Raw genomic sequence first — 22,387 nt, forward strand, 5'->3', positions numbered from 1 at the left:
TTGACATGACTTTAATAAAACATTTCAAATAAATCCCTTTTAATCTTTAAATACTGCATTTTAATTGCAGTTATTTCTATTAGTTGGCTCTTGTCATCACAGTATTTAACAGTGTGGCTGAGTTTGTGGGAGCTGAGGTTGAACTAAAGTTTCTTTACTCCTATAGTTTCCAACATATCAAATGAAATTTTGGGGTTCTTTAATTTTAGACCTTTAAGACACCTTCTGCTCAACCATCTCTAATTTACTTGACATTTTTTTCATCATAAACTATGGATTTTTAAAATGGTGCCTGAGAAATTGTTGAATTGTTGTATGAAGTGCTTTCTCAGATGTTTTTTGTGGACCCAATTTTAGCACGTTTTCCCATGAATTAAAATTTGAGACTGTTTAAATAACAATATCTCAGGACTTATTAATGATAAAAACCTGAAATTTTCACTCTTATTTCTCATCATGCCACTGATTCAGAATATGTTTTGCTTTGTTTTGCATTCTTGTCACATGCAGCTACACCTTGGTTCAGAAAATATCACAAGTTGACTTCAGCATTATCTGTTTTGTAGATGTAATGTAATGCATAAAGAGGTAACTTTTTGGGTTAAAATTCCTTTTCTCTTCCATATTTCAACTCACTCATAACCAGAGGTTACTTGATCTATTTGTCCAAATTGCACATTCTGAATTAATGACATGATGAGAAATAACAGTGAAAATTTTAAGCTTGTCTTTTAATAATAGTTCCTGCGATATTTTCATCTAAACCGCCTTAAATTTCAAGGCAAGAAAAGACAGGCTGAAAGTAGGTTGACAGGAAATTGAAAAAAGAACAATAATCTCGGAGAGTATTTCACATATCAGGATAAAATTTCCAAAATGTCTTTATAAATATCTGTATTTTCTGGTGTGAAATTTTCAGGCAAATCAGAGATAGTTGAGCAGAAAGTGTTGTAAAAATGTGATGATTTGAGATGGAACGACCCATGAGGTTATTCAGGTCTTTTATATTCTGCAGCTGGAGGTCACTGATGTTCATGATATCATGTGACTGACCAGAAGAGACTTTGGCTGAGAGAGATAAACAGTCATAGACTAAAACATGCAGCCTCTTGCTCACAGCTCAATGGAGACAGTGAAGAAGCTGCTGCGATTCAGCAACAGCACTTTACTTCAAGGTCTGGACGAGTTGATCTCTGTGAAGAACACAATTATCCAAAAACAAAAAGCATGACATAAGATTGTTTTATGGCTCTTATCCAGGTTGTTTTCTCCTGACTAGATCCTTGATTGTGCTGTATCTACTCTCAGGTGTACGCCGCTTTGGATAAATGAAACTAGAATTGTAGAAGTTTCAGTAGAGAAATGAGACAAATGTGACGTCAGACGCACAATGCTTATCGAGAAGTAAACCTAATTTTCTGGCAGTATTTCAGTTACTACTGGACGTATTTCTATTACTTTTTAAACTTATAATCCCTTGATTACATTTGCTAATTTGACTTCTAACATTTGCTTGGTATCAACATTTGTACCACTACTTGCCTACTGCCTCGCAACACTTTTTAAAATCTACACAATCGGTCAAAAGTTTTAGAACACCCCAATGTTTATGTCTCATTGTACTGTTAAGTGAAAGCATAGAACAAATAAACAGATAAAGTTTTCAAAAAAATCAATTTAGAAACCAAAATGTATTCTCAACTTTTGACTCATCAAAGTAGCACCTTTGGCAGATGTAACAGCTGAACACACTCGACGCATTCTTTCCACAATGGAAATCAAATATTCTTCAGAAAGTTTTTCCCAACTCTGCTGCAGAAGTTCCCATAAATTTGTGGCACTTTTGCAATTGTAGATGAAACTGTAGAGTTTTCACAATAAATTATCTGACTTTTTGTAGTTCGTGCTTATAATATTCCGTTCCACCAGTGCCTCTTTCTGCTCCATTGCACTGTTATCCACTGAACTAATGTATATGAGTTGTTAATAACTCTGTATTTATTGTTAAAACTTGTATTTACTCATGCACATTTTGTACTAAGCTGTTGGTTCACTTTAAACATGCTGTTTTGGAAGTATCTATAGCAGTGCATAGTAGTACAACATTTATTTTCCTTACTTTAACCTGTTGTCTTTCTTTAAATGCAAATGTGTTTTTTGTGTAAGCGCTTCGAGAGCAAAGAAAAGAAAAATAGTCCTTATATATATTCACATACTGGTTTTAAAAAGCTGGTTCAGATTTTGTGAACATTGTCTTCTAAACCTAGAACCTCTTTCCCACCTGAACTTGATGGTTTAAATCATCTCAAGCAGGTGCGTGTTAATAATGCACCTGCAATGAAGCCTTTTTTTGAACGAGGGGATTTCAAGAGGCTCCCATTTGCAAGTTTTCTTTTTTTTTTTTTGCTCTGTTTAATCCATTATTGACTTAGGCAGAGAATTTGAAACACATTTGGAAGTAAATTTAGCAGACGAATGCATGAATAAAGCAGAATGCAATGAAAAGCCTCCAACCTCTTCTGAAACCATATATGTCTGTACCTGTTGGTAGCAAAATTACTCATAATATACAGAATCACACACCTCCTACACTTGTGTGCAGTATGTGTGATGAACTGTAGTATAGAATAAGACACACCCTGCTGGCTGTTGCTACCATTGAGGTGATTTTTTTTCTTTCAGTGTCGTTTCCAGTAGTAATAAATAGTCCAGCCGTACATCTAGAAGTAATTTTTCGCACCCCTATGGATCTCTAAACTATGTTTGACCCCTGCGATATCCGAGTCCCGTGGAAATTATAATTCATTTGACTGGATGCAAATACACCATTTAATCCGTGTGTGTGTGTGTGTGTGTGTGTGTGTGTGTGTGTGTGTCTGTGTGTGTGTCTGTGTGTGTGTGTGTGTGTGTGTGTGTGTGTGTGTGTGTGTGTGTGTGTGTGTGTGTGTGTGTGTGTGTGTGTCTGTGTGTGTGTGTCTGTGTGTGTGTCTGTGTCTGTCTGTGTGTGTCTGTGTGTGTCTGTGTGTGTGTGTCTGTGTGTGTGTGTGTGTGTGTGTGTGTGTGTGTGTGTGTGTGTGTGTGTGTCTGTGTGTGTGTGTCTGTGTGTGTGTCTGTGTCTGTCTGTGTGTGTCTGTGTGTGTCTGTGTGTGTGTGTCTGTGTGTGTGTGTGTGTGTGTGTGTGTGTGTGTGTGTCCTTTCTCATCCTTGTGCAGCCTGAAGCTGGAGTGTGAGAAGCTGGCCAGCGAGAAGACTGAGATGCAGAGGCACTACATCATGGTGAGTCCAATCACACCTTCACCACAGCTATATGGCGATTTGTTATTCCAGCTGCTCAGAAACTCTGACAAGAGTCTGATGGGTTCTTATACTGGACTTACAGTCAGGGGAGTTGTGTCTTTGCGCTTTTTCATCAGCTGGATTGATGGTTAGCTCTGTTTGTTTTTGTGGTTTTCTTTTGAAGATTCCTCTCTACTTTGCTGTGTCATATTACTTCCTTGTTCCATTTCGATTAATTAGAAAGAAGCAACGAGTCACTGAGGATTATTTACTCTGGTGAAATACAGATTTGGGGTATTTTAAATATCACTAAAAGTAGAACAAAGTTGCAGATTTCCACAGTGAAGTTGCAGAAAGTAGCTCCTCTCTCCCACTGTTTTATCTTGATTTTTTCTCTAAAACATACTTTTCTTATCTCCATACCTCTCACTCTGTTTTATTCACCCCTTCAAACCGTCTACGTTGCTCAGTCTGGCTCTTCTTTTTCTCTGTTTTCTCTGGTGCGCTAACAGCCTGAGCTTCCCCGTGTCGGTGTGTCTGCGCGACTAAAGGCTCACATATATCGTAAGCCTTCGTCTGTGGTACAAAACCCACACAGAGCCGACCAGAATACGATATGCACCATCTGCTAAGCTGCTCGCATTTCATAAACCTGGGAGAGCAGGCAGGATCAGGGCCGTAAGCTAGATAGACACACAGATGGATAGACATAAAGAGGGGGAGAGAGAGAGAGGGAAAACCAGACAGACAGATAGACTGACAAATAGAGAGAGAGTGTGAGAGGGAAAAGCAAGCAGACAGGCAAACTGGCAGACAGACAAATGGATATAGAAGCACACAGACAGGCAGCAGATCAACAGATAAAAAAACAACAACACAAAAACACTCAGGAGACGCAGCATTCTCATTCATTCGTCTACACATCCTTGTTCTTCCTTCCTTATGAGAACCAGACGAGTGTAATAAGTGCCAAAACGTGTAAAACTGTCACATACATATCTCTCCAAACGGTGCTGAAACATTTCTTCTTTTATTTTATTTAGAATATGTGTTTTTTTCTATATAAATGCTACTGATGACATACTGAACACACTGTCTGGCACTGTAGTAGTTATTTTTAGGACCACCCCTCCAGTGAAAGTCTATTTTTTTCTACCTTGTTAACATCTCCATATGGTGTTTTTTTAAATGCTAGAAGCCACATCAGAATTGAAATAAGGTGTCAACATCACGGCTGAGATTTTCTACCTTAAAGCTGCATAGTATGGCCGTCTCAAAAGCACAGATTCAGACTTTCAGAATTTCAAAGCTAAAGAACCAAACCCATCCACTTGCAGGGTGGAGCTTGTTTAAATATTCTTTTCGGAATCCGTTTCCAGTTCAAACATGTACGGATTAATAACTGTGATATTCCAAATTGTAGTGTAGTTTTACGGTGTTCAAGCAGAGTTAAAGTTTAGATGGTGGAGCTATATTTAAGCCATTTTAAGACGGAAAGAGGTGAGGATATAAGATAAGGATGAAGAAAGAAGATGAGATAAGGATGATTTTCATAGATAAAACGTAAATAAATATGTAACTTGATACATAGAGATGAGTTTTTAGGGGTTTAATGAGTGACCAAAAATATACTTTAAAGCAAAGTCTGTGGAGAAAAAGCTTGCCACCCAGCAGTCATCTTAGTAACACCTCTTATGATTTATCTTGGGTTAACAATTACTTCAGTTTTGTCTTTGTTTATTTGAAGAAATCTTGTTCACTGTACTTATTGTAGTTCCCTGGTGACATGGTTATGTAAATTTGTGTGCCGTCTGCTTAACTGTAGTAAAATATGGTGTTATTTTCTATAATCTGGGCCAGTGGGAGTATGTAGCCACTGAACAGAAGAGGACCCACTAAAGAGCCTGGGGGAACGCCATTGGTTATTTTCTGTCCGTTCAGATCAGATCTGCAATTTCCTATAGACACAAAGTTATTTAGTTTTGTGCCAGAAAGTACCACACAAATTGATTAAAAACTGCTTAAAAATGATGTGCAGCAAAATGCGTTTTCAAAAGTGTTGTTCTCCACATGGTATTCCTCGAGTACACATGTAGACAGTTCAACAGCACCGCGCTTTTTGTCGATACAACAACACGATCAATTTGCCGAATATTTCTATCTATAAGTGAGTTCTCCATAGATTTCTATTCAGGATTCTTTTTGTGGCAAGTCTCTCCCTTATAACTTCACTGGTTAAAGACAGAACATGAAACTTTTGACGGAAGAAAGAAAACATTCTTTCTGTTACAGAAAAAAGGGATAAAAAAAAATTTATAAGCTGTGAAACACATCTTTGTTCTGTTCCATTCCATGTTTTGATGCTGCAGCCTCACTTGTTCTGGTATGACCGTCAGCTGATGGTGAGTCAGCTTGTTGATTTCAAAATTCATCTCACTCAGACAGATATTTTAGCAGCTTTTCTTTTTCTTTGCAAAAAATGTTTATTCTTGTCGTGCTCTTCCACCTCCTCTCAGTCAGGTCACCTTATATATCTTTAAAGCAACTGGAAAGTAAATCCAACATGCCACCGTCTTGCAATTGTAACTTGTGATCAAAGTGTCCGCTCTTACATAAGCTCATTTTATAGTTATTAGCTATTCAGTTATTCAGACTTACAGTTGAGTTACAACAGAATTTCCTCATTCACTTTGTTATTTTTTCGTGATTTGTCACGCATCCAGCACACTATGGGGAGGTTTTCATTACATTTTGAAGTTATTTCTGGCAGTTGCATCAACAGTATAGAACCTTGAATTAGTGACATGCTGTATAATAGCAAATTTATACAAATACATAACCTGAAAGTTGTTGTTGAGGATTCTAAGCTATTCAACGTATGTCCTTTAAAGATGAGAGGTTGTCAAAGCGGCTCATATGGTAAAATAAATATGGTGCATTACAGTGCAGAACACACACTGACACAAAATCTCCAACAATGCAGATTTTTCAAAATCTCAGTCACTCCCCATTTTTAGCTGTGGTTTGACAGAATTACTGTGTGGAACAAACAGTCCAGACAAACATCCACCTTCTCCGCTGCAAATCCTCTCCACCCAGTCTTATACAATAGGAGCGGTGGTGTGCCAGCATAGATGCATTTCGGTGTCTTTCCATGCACAGGAGCAATGGGTGACATTTAATCGAACTTTTGTGCATATTAAATGTCACAACCTTTGTGACCACTGCAGCATTGGTGAACGAGGGACGGGGGGAGAGATAACAGAGAATAATGTGCTGTATGTTTAGGTCCAACACTAGGCTTTGACAGTTCCCTATGGCAGGAGGTCAGGGAGCTGCAGATGCTCATGACATATCCATATAGGTTAGCATGGCAGACGGTTTGCACCCCGGGCTATCTTATTTGAACAAGGGCTCAGTGTGGTGTAGTGGATGGCTAACACAGTGTTGTGCTACTTCATAGGCATGGCTCAGAAATGAGAGAGAGGGAAAGAAGGAGAGAAAATTGGAGAGAGAGCGAGAGAGTGAAAGAGAGGCTCAAAGGGAAAGATAGCTTGAGAGAAAAAAGGCTCAGAGAGTGTCAGAAAAAACAGCTGCTGAGGGAGGGAAGGATACAAAGGGAGGCAGAGATAAAGAGAATAAAAGAGGAGAGAAAGAGAGTGATGGAGACAAGAGAGATGTAAGGAAAAGAGGGAGTGAAAAGGAACGAGGAGAGAAGAAATGAGAAGAGAGAGATACCTGAGGACAGAATTGCAGAGAGGAGGGTGGAAAAAAAAAAGATGCCGTGAAGGGATGAAATGGAGAGAGAGAAGAAGAGTATGCAACACAGAGTGCAAGAGAAAGAGATAGTGATGTGTTTGTGTGGGGGGGCGTGAAATGAAAGAAAGAGAGATAGAGGGAGAGGGTGCACGCACAGACACGTAAATAATGTGAAGCAACAACGGACTCGCTGCGCCCACAGAGGAGATAACCCAGAAGGCTATATTTAGCTCGTTAGGCCTGTCATCCACACTGAGGCCTGTTTCCACAGGCTGGGGCTCTGCTCACCACGCTGCACTGCTCCTGCCTTTACTATTCATCACTTTTAAGCTCTTTAAATACTGGGGCGAGGGCTTTCAGAGTGGGGAGACAGTTATATGGGGTTATGCATGTGGAATTTTTTTGTGAACTTTAAAAGCTTAACAAATGAGATGACACAACCATTAAGAAACATGCATTTTGTGTGAAAGGTGGCGATCTTTAATGTGGTCTTCGTACACAGCAGTCCACAGAGGTAGGAGACCAGGTAGTTCACCAAAACAACCTATTAACAGTCAATATCGCTTTCATTTAACCGTATTCTTGATTGTTTATAGTGTTAGTATGAGATTAGTGGGTCAGTTACTGTAAGTAAAAATATGTTATGAGAAAGCATGCACATTTTAAATATTTCTTTTACTGATAGCCTGCAGCATTATCAGTCAATAACTGATTAATTGTTACAACTACTGAAGTAGAGTTAGCATTATATGATGAGCTGATAGAGCAATCTTTAACCACTGAGAGAAAAAAGGCTCAGAGAGTGTCAGAGAGCTTGTTGCCTTATCTTGAGCCAGGAGGCATTAACCACTGCACAAGTCTTTGTCATGGTGCCCCCATTGTTAACTAAACCTCCAACATAAAACTGCCTGTAGTCTGGCCATCTCCTGATGTTGCCACAGTGTTAAGTACAGCTAATGAACTGCAATCTTCCAACAGTAAAAGGCTCCACCTGGTGGCGCAACAAGGTACTACAACTAATGTACAGTACGTTTTCTGACATGCATGTCAGTCATCTTCAGCCTTATCGATGAATACATATTTTAAACAGTTACATTTTGAATCAATTAATGATTATACATCCATTACTAACTGTGATGTTAGCATGTTGTTGCATTTTGCACTACATTTGTCTGGCATGTGTTGCTGTTGCTCGATGGTTGCAGTATTTTTGCATTAAAAATAAAGCAGCTGGGAAAGAACATTGCTTTGGGATGTGTTGAATTTTGGAGTTTCAAACTACAACTAAGTTAGAGAAGCCTCTTATTTTTGTGGTAAATCATGAGCAAGTCCTCTTTACATGCTTGTAAACACTATTTTAAAGTTCATTTGCGTTGTATTTACATATAATGTTCTCATTGAATATATGCTTATATTTTTACTTTATCCAAACGTGTCTGGCAAATGGATAGTTTTAAACCTGACATTTATTCACATTAGTGGTCTTTAGGCTAATGATAATCATTAAATGGAGGTAATAAGTGCAGAAAAAGACTTACGGAGTAATACTAATGACCATAAACGACACTGAACTTGGACACAAACAAAGCTGAACAGCTACAGTAAGCCAATAATCAAACTGCATTTACTGAGGAGCTGTACTCTTCTACCAGCTTCCATGGTAGAACAGAAGGTGTAAGTTTCACTGTGCTGCTCGATGTCTCCTGATGGCATCAAAGTTTCCTGAAGTTTGTTTTTCATCACATTTACTACTTTAATTCTATAATTGGCAATAGACTATGCTTTACACATTTCACTTGTGAAGAGATGATGTCATAACCCTCTTCAAATTGCTCCTGTCTGTAGAGTGTTGCTGCAGTAAACCAGCACAGCCAGGTTTGGATATAGAGTATTTGTATGTTTGGCAGACCCGCTCTGTGTGGCTTTTTTGGATGGAATATATGTTTTATGTTGGCTGCGCTATGAGGCTGGCTCATGTCTTTGTATGTGTAGAGAGACACCAGCAACGTGCAACGTTAGTGGTAGCTACAAACACGCATACACAAACACCAAGTCACACACGCTGAGTGTGTCTGTGGGCGTCTCGCTCTTCTCCGGCTGTTGTATTTATAATTCATGCCTCTCAGATTTCACTGCTCTCCTGGAATTCCACTGTGTATTTTTAAATAAGGTTGCATTGTAGCCCTGGTTAATCAGGGGGCGTAGACGTGTCGGTCACATGCTTGCAGAGAATGCAAAGCAAGACTTCCGCCTGGAGAGCTGTGTTCACCCCTGCTGGCCTGAGGTTAAATCTTGCAAAGAGCAGATACTTCAACTCCAGGATCCGTGAAATATGAAAGAAAGGGGGTGGGATAAAACTGTTGTCTTGCGTCATAAAACCTCCCAAAGTTACCATTTTAATCCAATCAGGCCTCTGTGGCAAACACATTCTTTTGTTTCATCCCCTGCTTAGATGTAGTGGACTTTCCAATACTTGTGGGCCTAAAATGGCAAAATCCTTTATGATAGTCTGGAGGTTTCACAATCAGATGTTGCAAGTCAGTCTCTCTGTGTTCCCTGTTCTTTCTAATGTCTTTGGAAGCCTCTTTTTTCCAGAGACTTGACTGTTCTGCAGCCCTCCTCTCATTCCTACTGTCTAACACAAGACAAAGCTCTTCCAGGGGGTGGACTGCCCAGCCCCTTTAATACTGAGTATAAAGAAGACATGTCTACTGGAGGGTGACAGCTCACAGTCGGGAGTCACATTAGGTGGCCTCTTCATCACTGTGTTGGTGTGTGTGTGTGTGTGTTTAAGTGAGGTACAGAGGAGCTGCAGGGGTCCGGTGTTAATGAACGGCCAGGCTGCTGGCAAGAGACAAAATATTGTTGCATCAAATTTCAGGACACAAAAGTGATAGCGAGACGAAGCACGTGATGTTAAGTTGCATATTTTAATAGCATATTTTCAGGTCTGGATGTGCACGGCGACTGCAAACAATACAGCTGTTATCATTTTGTATTTGAAATTTGAATGTGCATAAGCTGTCAAATAGTCAATGATGAATTGTGATACCATTTTGGTTTTAATCATAGGTGGCAAAATCATGAAAATGCTGTTTGTTGCCTTTTAAAAATGCACCATTACCACAGCAGCAAATCAGATGTTGGGTCACATTGATTGGCTAACATCAGTTTTTACGAACATTGTTTAGTTTGTTGTACTTCATATGAATGAGATATATGCTACTTAGTATTTGATCATGCTGGATTTTATGTTGAAAAAGCCTTTGTGGGGAAAAATACCACAGTAAAACACTTTATTAACCTCATTATGTAGTGAATATGTTGACTGGATACAAAGTTGGGCAAACCCTTCATGACGTCACCTGTAGGTTTCTTGGAACAGCAGATTTAAAGCTCACTGTGGTGGCTGTTGTTATTTTTGTGGTGCCTGATTCCTTTCAACTCCTGGCTAATCCAAGAATGAGCAAAGAGGTGAAGCACTAATAGATCTGAGGCACCCATCTGTTTACTTAAAGTGGGAATGCCCTTAATTATGCATAATCTTAAGGCTTAAAATGATTTCAACATGTGAGGTATATAAACTTTACCTCCTACATAGTTGTCATAAACAGGAAAATAAACTATAGAGACCAAAACACTTTTTCCTAAAAGGCTTTATGGGGGTTGACTCACTGTTAGAGCCAGACTCAAGTGGCCATTTGAAGAACGACAGTTAATTGCTCTTTTGTGTTGCCTTAATTTTTCAGCCCTGAAGGTTGCTGCTTGGTTGAATATCAGACGTTTACAGTTTTGATAGGTTCCTGCAGGGCTTTACGCACCTGCTCTATGTGAAACTCATCTAAAAAATTCTAAATACTAACAGATTAGTGGCGTGGCTGCACCTCATTATCATTCTGCTGTTGGCGAAAAACCCACTCTGGCTTGTTTTGTATTTTTTTAAACCAATCTGAATTGTGTCGGGAGCTAATTCAAGGATGTAGCAATGGAGCCCCATTAAAATAGCGACTTTGCGCGCACAGAGAACTGTCATTAAAGTGGCTCATTCGCTGAAATAAAACAAGCGAGCAAGAAGCAAATCCTATGCAAAATGTAAACTTTTCAGCGCAGTAGGTTGCTGCTCGGAGGTGGTTGTTTCCTGTAATGAAGGAGATTTTAAAAACAATAGTAGTAGATAGTAGATGGGAGGAGAAAGCTGCATGAAATGTGCAACTACTGGCTGGCTGATATCTACAATCTACATCCAGTTGGTCAGACTACTAACCGATGGTCTTGGTGGAAAACTAAGTGAACCTAATATGCTGGTAATGTTGCTGCTGCTAGGTGATTATGTCTTCTGTTGGTTAAAATTACTTTAAGATTAAGTCTCTTGCAGAAGTTTGCTGTTTATTAGCAAGTTGATGGTCAAATATTAATGTTAAAACAGAAAATGTTAAAATGAAATCTCATTTTTCTCATGTTTTCACTTGAGCAAACAATTTTCAAAGAGCCATAAGTACTCTACGTCGATACTGTATAGAGGTTTTGAATTTCTTGCATCATTTATTTGTCAAGATTCTGACATATGTGGGGTTTTTCTTTACATTTTCAGCAAGTGTTTTGACTTGCGCATTGGAATTGCATCATGGACTTGGTGTTTGTCTCATGCAGGCCATGCGGTCATTCGTTGGAGCACTGTGAGAATGTGTACGTTCACGGTATCTCAGTGTGTATATGTATCTGTGTGCATCGTCCGTTCTGTGCAGCCCCTCAGGCAGGGATGAAGCGTGTGTGTGTGTGTGTGTTCAGTGTGTGTGTGTGTGTGTGTGTGTGTGTGTTCAGTGTGTGTGTGTGTGTGTGGATTAATGCAGTGCTCTCAGCCTCTTACTCCACTCCCAGCTCATCTGTCTGATTCAGGCTGACACTGTGTTCTCTTCAGCAACATTACAGTCACAGACTGCTTAGGAAAGGGTGGTGGGGGTGTTGTTGTGGTGGTGGTGGTGGTGGTGGTGGGGGCGTAGAGAGAAGGAAGGAGGGAGAATAGAAGTAATAAGTGAAGTGAAGGGAGCGATGGGGACACTGAGATAGAGAGGGGAGAGGAAAAGAAACGAGTGAGTAAAACAGAGATGAAAGAGAAACATGAGAGAGAGAGAGGGCACTGGGGCATTGGCAGAGAGAACAGAAAGAGGAAAAAAACAGAACAAGGACATTGACAAAAGAGAGAAGAAACACTGCAAAAAAAAGGGCACGTTTTTGTACATGAGGAAAGGAGATGGGAGGAGAGGGCACATGAAGAGTAATGACAAGAAAGGGAGAGAAATGAAACTGATGTGAGATAGCAGGGAGGAATCAGAGCAGGCTGAGCTGAACGTTGCTCTGCCATCCGTTGGTGGGAGTCGGCCAGAGGGATTTAGGCAACGGCCAGATGTAGGGGGAAGGATTGAATTTGTTTTAAGAGTCTTAAACCTGTCTGGAGCGAGTCCAGGACAAGGAGTATTCATAAAGAACTATACTGTACACATGTGTTTGTAGATATAAACCCCTGAAATTCAAGGTCAGTGTTATCCAGTTGTCCCCCCTCCTACTGATGAAACTGACTGCAAGAGAAGCTGAATGTCTGCTGTGACTGATTTAGTCATCACCCGCTGACAGGACACAATGGAGAAGTCAGAGTCTGCTAACCTAACCTCTGATGTGGGTTAGCGCAGCATGCTAATAAATGTTTTAACATTGATGGTGTGTGTGTGTGTGTGTTTGTGTGTGTGTGTGTGTGTGTCTGTGGGTGGGCAGATGAAAGAGACAAGCTCACCCAAGAGACATCGATGAACAATGCTTTTGTTAAGGCTTTTTACACACATCCACACCCACACACACACACTCACACAAATGATACATGCTGGAGTAAACACATGCCTGTAAGCTGCACACACACACACACACACACACACACACACACACACACACACAGTATGAATACAAACATGGTGTAAAAAGTCACACATGCAAGAGCGCAGAGAGCCACGCGCACACACACACACACACACACACACACACACACACACACACACACACACACACACACACACACACACAGACACAGACACAGACACACACACAGACACAGACACACACACACACACAGACACAGACACAGACACACACACACACACACACACACACACACATGAATGTCCCATTTAAATAAATCACCTTGGATTAGACCCACTTCCTAAAGCTCATTTTAAAGTGCCAGCGTTCTTTGCAGAATGCATAGAAGAGATAGAGGGAAAGAGGAGAGTCTGGCACCGGCGTCTGACACTCTCTCAACACCAGGGGGGAGGAGGAGGGGAGGAGGAGGAGGAGGAGGAGGAGGAGGAGGAGGAGAAGAGAGGGAAAAAAAACCAAAGAGCAAACACTCCCCGAAGAATGGATGAGTGGGAAAGGAGGAGGGAAAACACAAGAGCGAGGGAGGAAGAGACGGAGAGCAGTTCGCTGAGAGAAATGAAGGAATGCCTTTTCTTTTTCTTTTTTGTTGCTTTGCCCTCATGATGACAGTGTGTGTGACGATGCGGTGTGTGTGTGTTATTAGCGGGAGATAGACGTCAGATATGAAGTATGTTCACAAGAGTGGAACTGCCATCAGATAAACAAGAATTACGCTGCAGACTCGTTTATCTAAAGTAAACCGCCAACGCTGAACTGACATAACGAGCGAAGAAAGCAAGAAAAATGAATGTTTAGAGTGATCATTGCAGTGAGTGAGATGTGTCTGTCTGCATGTTGAAAACAATTTAAAGCTCCAGAGATTTTATGCCGCTCAATTACATAAAATGTTTTCTTGCAGATGGAGTTTTACGTAAAAGTTTTGTCAGAGTTTTAAGAAGTTTAGGATTTGTAGTAAATGGTTTTTACACATGACAAAGATGGTTTTTGGTTTAAAGAAAGTGCAGACGTTTGCTGACAACTTTATAGAAGAAGTCAAATGATAACAAGAACTCACTTCAGATAATCACTTCAGGTGTGTGGTACTTTGAGTAATACATGAATTCAGCATTTAAACAGCAACGGCACCTCATTATTGTAGATTTTTGAGAGAAAATAATTTATGCTAATTACAGTTGCTGGAGATGCATCAATACAGCTTCCAATCATACCTCAGAAAGTATTTGTGTTCATGTCAACTTGTTAATATGGTAAATATCAATTTCAGAAATACGAATAAATACATTTCTGGCTTAAAATTGTCATTTTAGCAGATTTTGATGAAGCTGTAACAACATGATTTGATGGTGGCAGTGAGTGAGATGTGTCTGTCTGCATGTTTTTTTATATATAGATATGTTGAAAACAATTTAAAGCTCCAGAGATTTTATTCTGCTCAATTACACAAATTGTTTTCTTGCAGATGGAGTTACACAAATTTGAAGGCATATAGGTTTGCAATAAACTGTTTGACACATGACAAATATGATTTCTGGTTTTAAGAAGAAGTCAAATGATAACAAGAACTCAATCTGATTAATCATTTCAGTGGCAGTTTAACTATTACATAGCCAGTATCATAACAGTCACTGCATTACTGTAGACTGTTGGTAGCACAATGATGTCTGGATTTCAAAATAAAGTGCTGAAGTTAGAGGAAAATTCAGGTGATTACAGGAACTCAGTCCAATTAATCAGTTCAGTTCAATTCAGAAACATGACAGCTTCAATATTATATTAATTCAAAATTTAAACAGCAAAGTTGCCTGATTCTTGTAGACTTTTGATAGAATGTTATTTATAGAGATTCAGTTTTTCTAGAGATGCAACAGCACAGCTTCCAACCACACTTCAGTCACTAATGTGTGTTCATGTAAGCAGTTTTACACTTGGCAAAAATTTTCTGGTTTTAAAATAAAGTGCTGAAAATAGCAAAGTTACCTCATTATTGTGGACTTTTGATTGAGTATTGCTTATAGTGATTAAATGTACTTGAGATGCAGCAATACAGCCTCCAATCACACCTCAGTTAGTCTGTATTTATGTTCATGTAGACTGGTCAATCACCGTCATTAGTACTAATAAATAAACACATTCTAATAAATACATCTCTGGCCTGGAATCGTCATTTGAGCAGTTTTTTGTGAAACAATATCATTGCAATTTGTTATAGCAGTCGCCCCGAAAGTAAATAAACAATAATAATGAATTATCGCTCACTTCCATTACCTTTGGGGGTCGATGGCATTTTCACTGCTACCAGCATTACCTTGTTGTGTTTTTTATTAGCTTTGCTCGTGATAAATGGATTGCAGTTTTAATATCATTGATTTATTTATGTTTTATCCGCTTTTTGTGTGTGTGTCATGGAGTCGGCAGATAATTACAAATTCAGCGCGTTTGTGGACGCTGATGACAAAAACGTCCACGTCGCGGCAGTTGATTAAATGTCATTTGGTGCTTGGATTTACCGTAATCTACAAACACTGTGGATTAGTGTGTGGATATGTGCTGACGGGAAACAATACGCCAAGTGAATTCATACAATTGTCATCACAAGGTGGCAGAAATATGTTATAGTATCAGTTGTTACATGCATACTTGTAATATTTACATGGATCTATGTGCATATACACAGAGAAACTCTTATTTTGAAATGCAAATGTCACAGATTAGCAGGGAAGAACCCAAATGCAGATACAAGAAGTAATGACAAAGACATTTTAATAACAGAACTTAGTGGGGTGCACACATGAGGTGAGGCAATTCCAAAATATAACAGAAAATGCGGCATGAGACACAAACAGAGAGACAGGAAGCATAGAAAAGCACCTAGAAATCTATTACAAAAACAAAACAAAACCAGAAACCACAACCCAGGAACCAAGACAGCCAAAGACTGTGAATATGGCATTATCAGAGAACACTTCTCATGAGAAATCCCTCCTAACAAACATCACCATTGTACTCTTACAACACATTACCGTTGTAGAAAACCTGCTCTAATATAAATGCACTGTAAGTACACAAACACACTGTGTTCTCTGTCTGCTCTCTGTCTGGGTGGGCAGTGCTGGGTGTTCTTGGTGAGCGACGTCAGCCAGTTGGCTTAATGCCCCTCTGCCGGGCTTAACGCACACACACACACACACACACACACATCCCACCACATGTGCCACACACACATAACACAAAACCCACATAGATCTTAGTGCAGAATGAGATCGCGGTGACACAACAGAGGGATTATATAAGGCCGAGCAGCGGGCATCGCTGTGTATAATTGGAGGTTAGGTTGAGCTGGCGGTTAAGAGAGAATGAACCTATTAAAAATGCGACTACAACAGACAAAACACATACTGTAGTGCTGTGATTTTACCCAGCGTTAGTCATAGTGCAGCTGCAGTGGACTGTGTGCTGCACCTGTTACTACTGGAGGACACACATGAGATAATAATGCACCGAGACCTGTTTTAATTTGCTATATTGAGACTATTTTGTAGGAGTAAGTGTAATTTTTAAATGAGCTTTAACTGTGTCTTGTTTGAGCAGCCCGGGCTCCCTGAGAGTGTTGTCACTATAGTGTTATACAGATGGCTGAAATAATACAATAGTCACTTCACTGCTGTCTGGCCCGACACCCACAGGACAACTGTTACTACATTTCACTCACTCACTCTTCTTTTTTTCAGCCTCTTCAAAGGAAAAACCCTGACTGGGCCAATTAAGCCTCTGTCAGACAGGAGCTCCTTTCCATTAATCTGAAAGCAACTGTCAGCTTTACGTCCAAATGGGCGCCCCAGTCGCTTTTTCCGTAAAAGTCGTGACGGCGAGGTTGCATTTAGTGACATTTTGCTGTTTGCACGGCACAACGTTGTAATGTAGTGACTGTGCAATCTCTAATTCTGAATGAAGCCATGAGAAACCTACTAATTAACTAGAAAAAGTGCTGTGAGATGACATATGTTGTGAATTTGCGTTATATAGATAAAATCGAATTGAAAATGTCTAAAAATTATGCCAGTGCAGCTCTGCCGCTTGATATGCCCTGCTATAATTATACACAAGTACATTTAATTTGAAAAACTACCATATTTCAGAGTCCCTGATAAATCTTTTGTAACATTTCAGTACTTTTACTTTGATAGTGTAGTGTAACTTTTTTCAGCTAACCAGAGACTTTTACTTTGAAAAGTCCACATGCGTGAACTTCCTTACCTTAGCCTTGTTTGAAACTTGTTCTTTTATAATATTGTTATTTTGTAAAGATAGCGTCATGCAGCTGATATATATATATATCCTTAAACCACTGCTATCTGGTGGAGAGACTCTTATTTTGAAGTTTAACAGAACAGATATGAGCCACTCTAACTGAAGGGAAATTCTGGATTTTTAAAAACGTAAACTGCAACTGCATGAAAACTTTACAAGATACCCTGCTATAATTATACATAAGGTATAATTTATACATTTCGTTTTTGAAAAGCCAGCATATTTCAGACTCCCCATTAAGCCTTTTGTAACATCTCAGTACTTTTATTTTGATAATGGCGTTTACCTTGATGCATCCTGTTAACTTTGTCCAGCTAACTAACTATTTTAGTTTGAAAAGCCCACACACTTCAACTTCCTTCTTAGTCTTGTTAGAGTTCTGTTTCTTTATTAAACCAGTTACCTGAGAGAGGCTCTTATTTTGAAGTTAAACCCAACACCTATGACCCACTCTAACTAAATGAAAACACCAAATTAATAAACTGCGACTGTGTAAAAACGGTAGAAGATATCAAAACACAGATTTAGACGAATCACAATCAAAGCCTTGTGACCCATTTAAACTTCAAATGAAGTTTTTATTGTAAAATATTCCAGAGCTACAGGCCTCCAAACATGGTTGGGTTTTCAATTGTTTGGCTGGCTTCCCATTCATTTCAATGGGGATTTTCAACGCAGTTTTTCACATATGTTGAAAAAAACATACAATGAATCGCTACCAAAAGACATAGCACAACATTACTGATTGAGCCACACGTTTTGATGTTTATTTATATGGGTTATAGCAATAACAACAAGTGTGCTTCAATGCTTGTGCACTGGCACACTTGATAAATTCAGCATTGTTGCATATTCGAAGTTTAAAATGGTGGTGCAGTGGTTGCAGAGTTAAGAGTTTTACAGATGGAGCAAGTTGTAATTTTAACCGAATGATGCTGTAAGAGACCTAGTAGCTTGTGGTTCTCGGCCCATTTAGGTCTAATCTTCTTCTGGTGTTTAAAATCCAGCTGCTTTTTGTTTCAGAGTTCCTTATTTTATCCTCTCTACACAGAATGACTCAGGTTTAAGTCCTGACCTACACATATGATGTACGTTACGCAGTAAATATCCACTTTCTACTTGAAGGATGACTCACAAAGTTTTGCTTTCAACTGTATTTTGGCCCTAAAATGTTTAAATGTGATCCAAACATTCTGTGTTCGTATCTTTTTCTGATCCCGACCATCTGGTAGTGAAGGAAAAAGACGTATTTTATTAGTGGAGATGAAGCTAAAGTCAACCGTTTTACTTCGTGTGCTGTTGAGTTGAGCTGTGTTTTTGTATTGCACTTTATTCTACTTTACTGTTTGTTTATCTAGTTTGCATTTAATGTGCATGTTATACCTTTACATGCAAGCCACTTTGATAAATCTCTCTGTATTATGAGGTGCTATAGAAATGCTGTCGTTTTCTTGATTATAAACTCAATGACAATGACTATAAATGCAGTGGTGATGCTTTTAAACCTCCTATTTAGCATTAATAAGGACATAAACCATTAAAATGAACAGTATACCACTTAAATGTTTACTAGTCTGCAGTACAATATTTGCATTTTGCTCTGTTATTACTGCCTGATAACAGTAGCCCATTCATGTGTAAGCCCACTGTACTTGCTCTGACCCGACATTCCATGTTAAACATTTGTATTTTTAGCATTCAGTGTCGTTTCCTCTCCGCTTTTTTCCCTCCTGAACCTCAGAGGTGCACAGCGGAAGAAAAACATCCGCCCTAATAACTGGGAAATACCTCGACGTGACGGTATTTTTAATTAAGCGGCAGCCACAACTGGACAGAAGTGAACTTAACACCTTTTCCGTTCAGTTCAGTGGTTTTCAAAATACACAGTGGCAGCATCAGGGCTCCTTAAGTTTTACTGTGGCCGAACCCAGGTCTGCTTACGTTTACTCTGGCTTTACCTTTATTACATTTCTTTTTATGGAACTAGGCAGGTTTTATGCCAAACTCTGGGCATCATTTGGGCCAATAAATGGATTTTGTTGAGTGAAAATAAGTAAATTCTTCAAGAAACTGCTCATTTACCTACCTTTCACTACCATATGTAGAGCATACTTTATACTGTCATATATGTGTGTGTGGTGTGTGTGTTTGTGTGTGTGTGTGTGTGTGTGTGTGTGTGTGTGTGTATATATATACATATATATTTATATATACAAAACCCAAAACCAGTGAAGTTGGCACGTTGTGTAAATTGTAAATAAAAACAGAATACAATAATTTGCAAATCCTTTTCAACCTATAATCAGTTGAATATACTGCAAAGACAAGATACTTAACGTTCAAACTGGTAAACTTTGCTATTTTTTTTTGCTTGCTACTGTTATTTCCATCCAGAGGAATTTAGACAATCAGAACTAGTACTTCTGTATGTTTTGGTTTATTTTTTTAAACATTTTTCCGCTGATATGCCTTAATTTTTTCTTTTTTGCTGCTGTAACAATGGGAATTTCCCCACTATGTGATTAATAAAAGTTGTTACTTTTTTGTTATTACCAAGTTAGTTTAGGCCTAAGTGAAGCTCTGAGTGCCCACAGCTTTTATTTTTTAGGTTTATGTTTTAAAAACAGTAGCAGATAATGAACATTTGGAGTCTTACTGTTTGCTGCAACAGGTTCTAATTACTTATTTCTATTTTCCCCCATTTTTTGTAATCAATAATCAACACTGTGTGTAATTTCCCCAAACTTTTTTCACGCAACTATACAGTCACCTGCTTCATTTTTCATCCAGAGTGAAATTCTGCTTTCTGCTGAAATGAGCAGAAAGTAGAATTTCCCTGTTTTGGTAAAGTCCAGATAATATCTAGTAAAATCAGCAAAAAAAAAAGTACAAATTTTTGTGTTAACTCAAAAAAAGAAAAGAAAAATTGCATACAACTGGACAGTCAGTTGCTTCATTTTTCGTCCAGATTGAAATTCTGCTTCCTGCTGAAGTGAGCCGCCTTGTTAGTTACTTGCAAGGCTGCATTAAAAACACAGTGGCCCTGGTTAAAGCACTCAGCTGTTCGTGTAGTGGGACATGAAAAGAGGATGCTGTGAGAAGAGGATGGGAATGAAAGAGGAGGCGAGGAGAGGGAATAAAAAAAGAGAAACGGAGAGTAATGACAGATCAGCCTCTCCGCTGATGGCGGCGATGGAGGGAGAATTAATAAGGAGAGACAGACCGGGATCGAGTTAAAAAGATGGGGAGGGCCGAGGAGAGGTGTAATGATGGAGAGGTGAAGAGAGAGGCTGATGAGCGATGGAGAGAAGCAGGGAGAACAAAGAGAGATGTCACGTCTTTCATGTTAAGAGGGCTGCAGGAAAGGCAGACATGGAAACACAAAGAGCTACTCGAGTATGTTTATTTGTGTGTCCTTTTTAATGCACGTGTGTGCTTTCAGGTGTGTGTCTGCTCGAGTGCTTCTTTACATGTGAAAGAGATTCCAAGATTGGGCATGTTTTTATGTGTGCATGAAAACATCTTTTATTTTTTTTTGAAAGTCTGTCCATGAAAGAAACAGAAAGAAAGAAGAGCTAAATACACAGCGGAGGTGAGCTCGACACGACGAGGAGAAAATATAGATACGGCACTCGACAAGGACGAGAGAGAACAAATCTACAAAGCAAGGGAGCCAAAATGGCTAAAGAGAGAGAGGGAGAGTATAACAGAAGAAAGATGATTAATAGAAATGACTAAAAGGGGAACGAAAAGAAAAATGAGATGGTAGAGGACGGAGACAAAAATGATACAGCAGATAGAGAAGAACAAAAAGGAAAGGAGGTGGAAAAAATGTGAAAGCAAGGATAATTGGCAAGAAAGTCAGAAAAAGGTGTTGACAGGAGAGAGCGAGAATGCACAGGAGGAGGAAGGTGACAGGACAAAAAGGTGGCGACACACACACAGCGAAGAATAGCTCACATTCTCCCCGTGGGAGGTTTTGGTCACAGCGAGGCAACAAACACAACTCGGTAAAGGTCAGGGTCATGGTTAGGGCTGGGGGTATTTATTGATGCTGTACTCTCATGTGAACTTTCTGAGACAAAAAACTAAACTAAACAAAAGAACAGAATTACAACTGCTCTTTTTACGCACAATCACTGTTATAGCACATCTCAAAAAAAAAGTTTTGTATTTCCTGTCATTATATTCTCGGCTCATTAAGTAAAATGTTTCAAGCCCGTTTGTTTTTATTTACTTGGAAAAAGTTCAAGTGAAATCAGACGTTATAATTTTAACAAACTCAGTCCATTTCGTCCAGATCTGAGTAAACATTTGTTTTCACACTCTTAAGAAGATGTCAACTTTGTCATCAAGCCCTTTTCTGTCTTAATTCTAATAATTATGGCCTACAGGTCAACAAAAAAATCAAAAACACATACCAAATACTTTGAGTAAATTACTATTCGAACAGTATAGCGTGTATCTCTCGGTCTAGTTCAGTACACAAAACCACCTGCCATAACTACGAACAAATGGTTTGCTGACTGTGGTATTACTGCGCTTGATTGTCCAGCCATTTCAATACAAAAAAGAAAACAAGCAGTACTTGTTTCAGTACGTTTGATGTGTTTTAAGGGAAAAAACAAAGAAAATTAAGAGCAGAATTAAGGTTGCTAGCATTGTTTTTGGTTTTTTTTGGGTTTTTTTTAAACATATCACTATTGTGTAATATAATATGATAATTGAAATATAAAGCAAATACAATAATTATTTGCAGGAAAAGAAAGCTATTTCTTGATTAGTAATTTTATAGACATTAAAGTTGCGATGATGGGAATGATACATTACAGGTTTTACTCTCAAAATGCAGTGTAATGCATTATATACGGATTAAAAGTAAATTTGAAAACATTGTGCTGATAAAACCTTTTTTATTCTTCGCTTTCAAGTAAAAATTTAATTGCAGGACTTTCTGACGCTGTTTTTATTGTGAGATATTAATAGCTTTAGTTTAGAAAACAGTTGAGGTAGTTGTTCCACCACTGCCAACATCAACATTCGGTCAGAGAAACAGAGTTTGTATGAATATTTTATGATGGTGAGACAGAACATACAGCGTAACTTCATTGTTGGTTTG

The 22,387-nt window shown here is 39.0% G+C and overlaps 1 protein-coding gene across 1 annotated transcript in view; it reads left to right on the forward strand.

The window, feature by feature from the left end:
• Nucleotides 1-22,387, forward strand: part of tle2b (TLE family member 2, transcriptional corepressor b) — a 105,526-nt gene that overhangs the window by 20,312 nt on the left and 62,827 nt on the right. Inside the window, exon 3 of the mRNA XM_055019225.1 lies at nucleotides 3,213-3,276. Within this exon, the coding sequence (XP_054875200.1) occupies nucleotides 3,213-3,276 (64 nt within the window). The remainder of the gene's footprint in view (nucleotides 1-3,212; nucleotides 3,277-22,387) is intronic.

The sequence above is a fragment of the Amphiprion ocellaris genome, chromosome 2 (assembly GCF_022539595.1).
Source record: "Amphiprion ocellaris isolate individual 3 ecotype Okinawa chromosome 2, ASM2253959v1, whole genome shotgun sequence".
Taxonomy (NCBI): Eukaryota; Metazoa; Chordata; class Actinopteri; family Pomacentridae; genus Amphiprion; species Amphiprion ocellaris.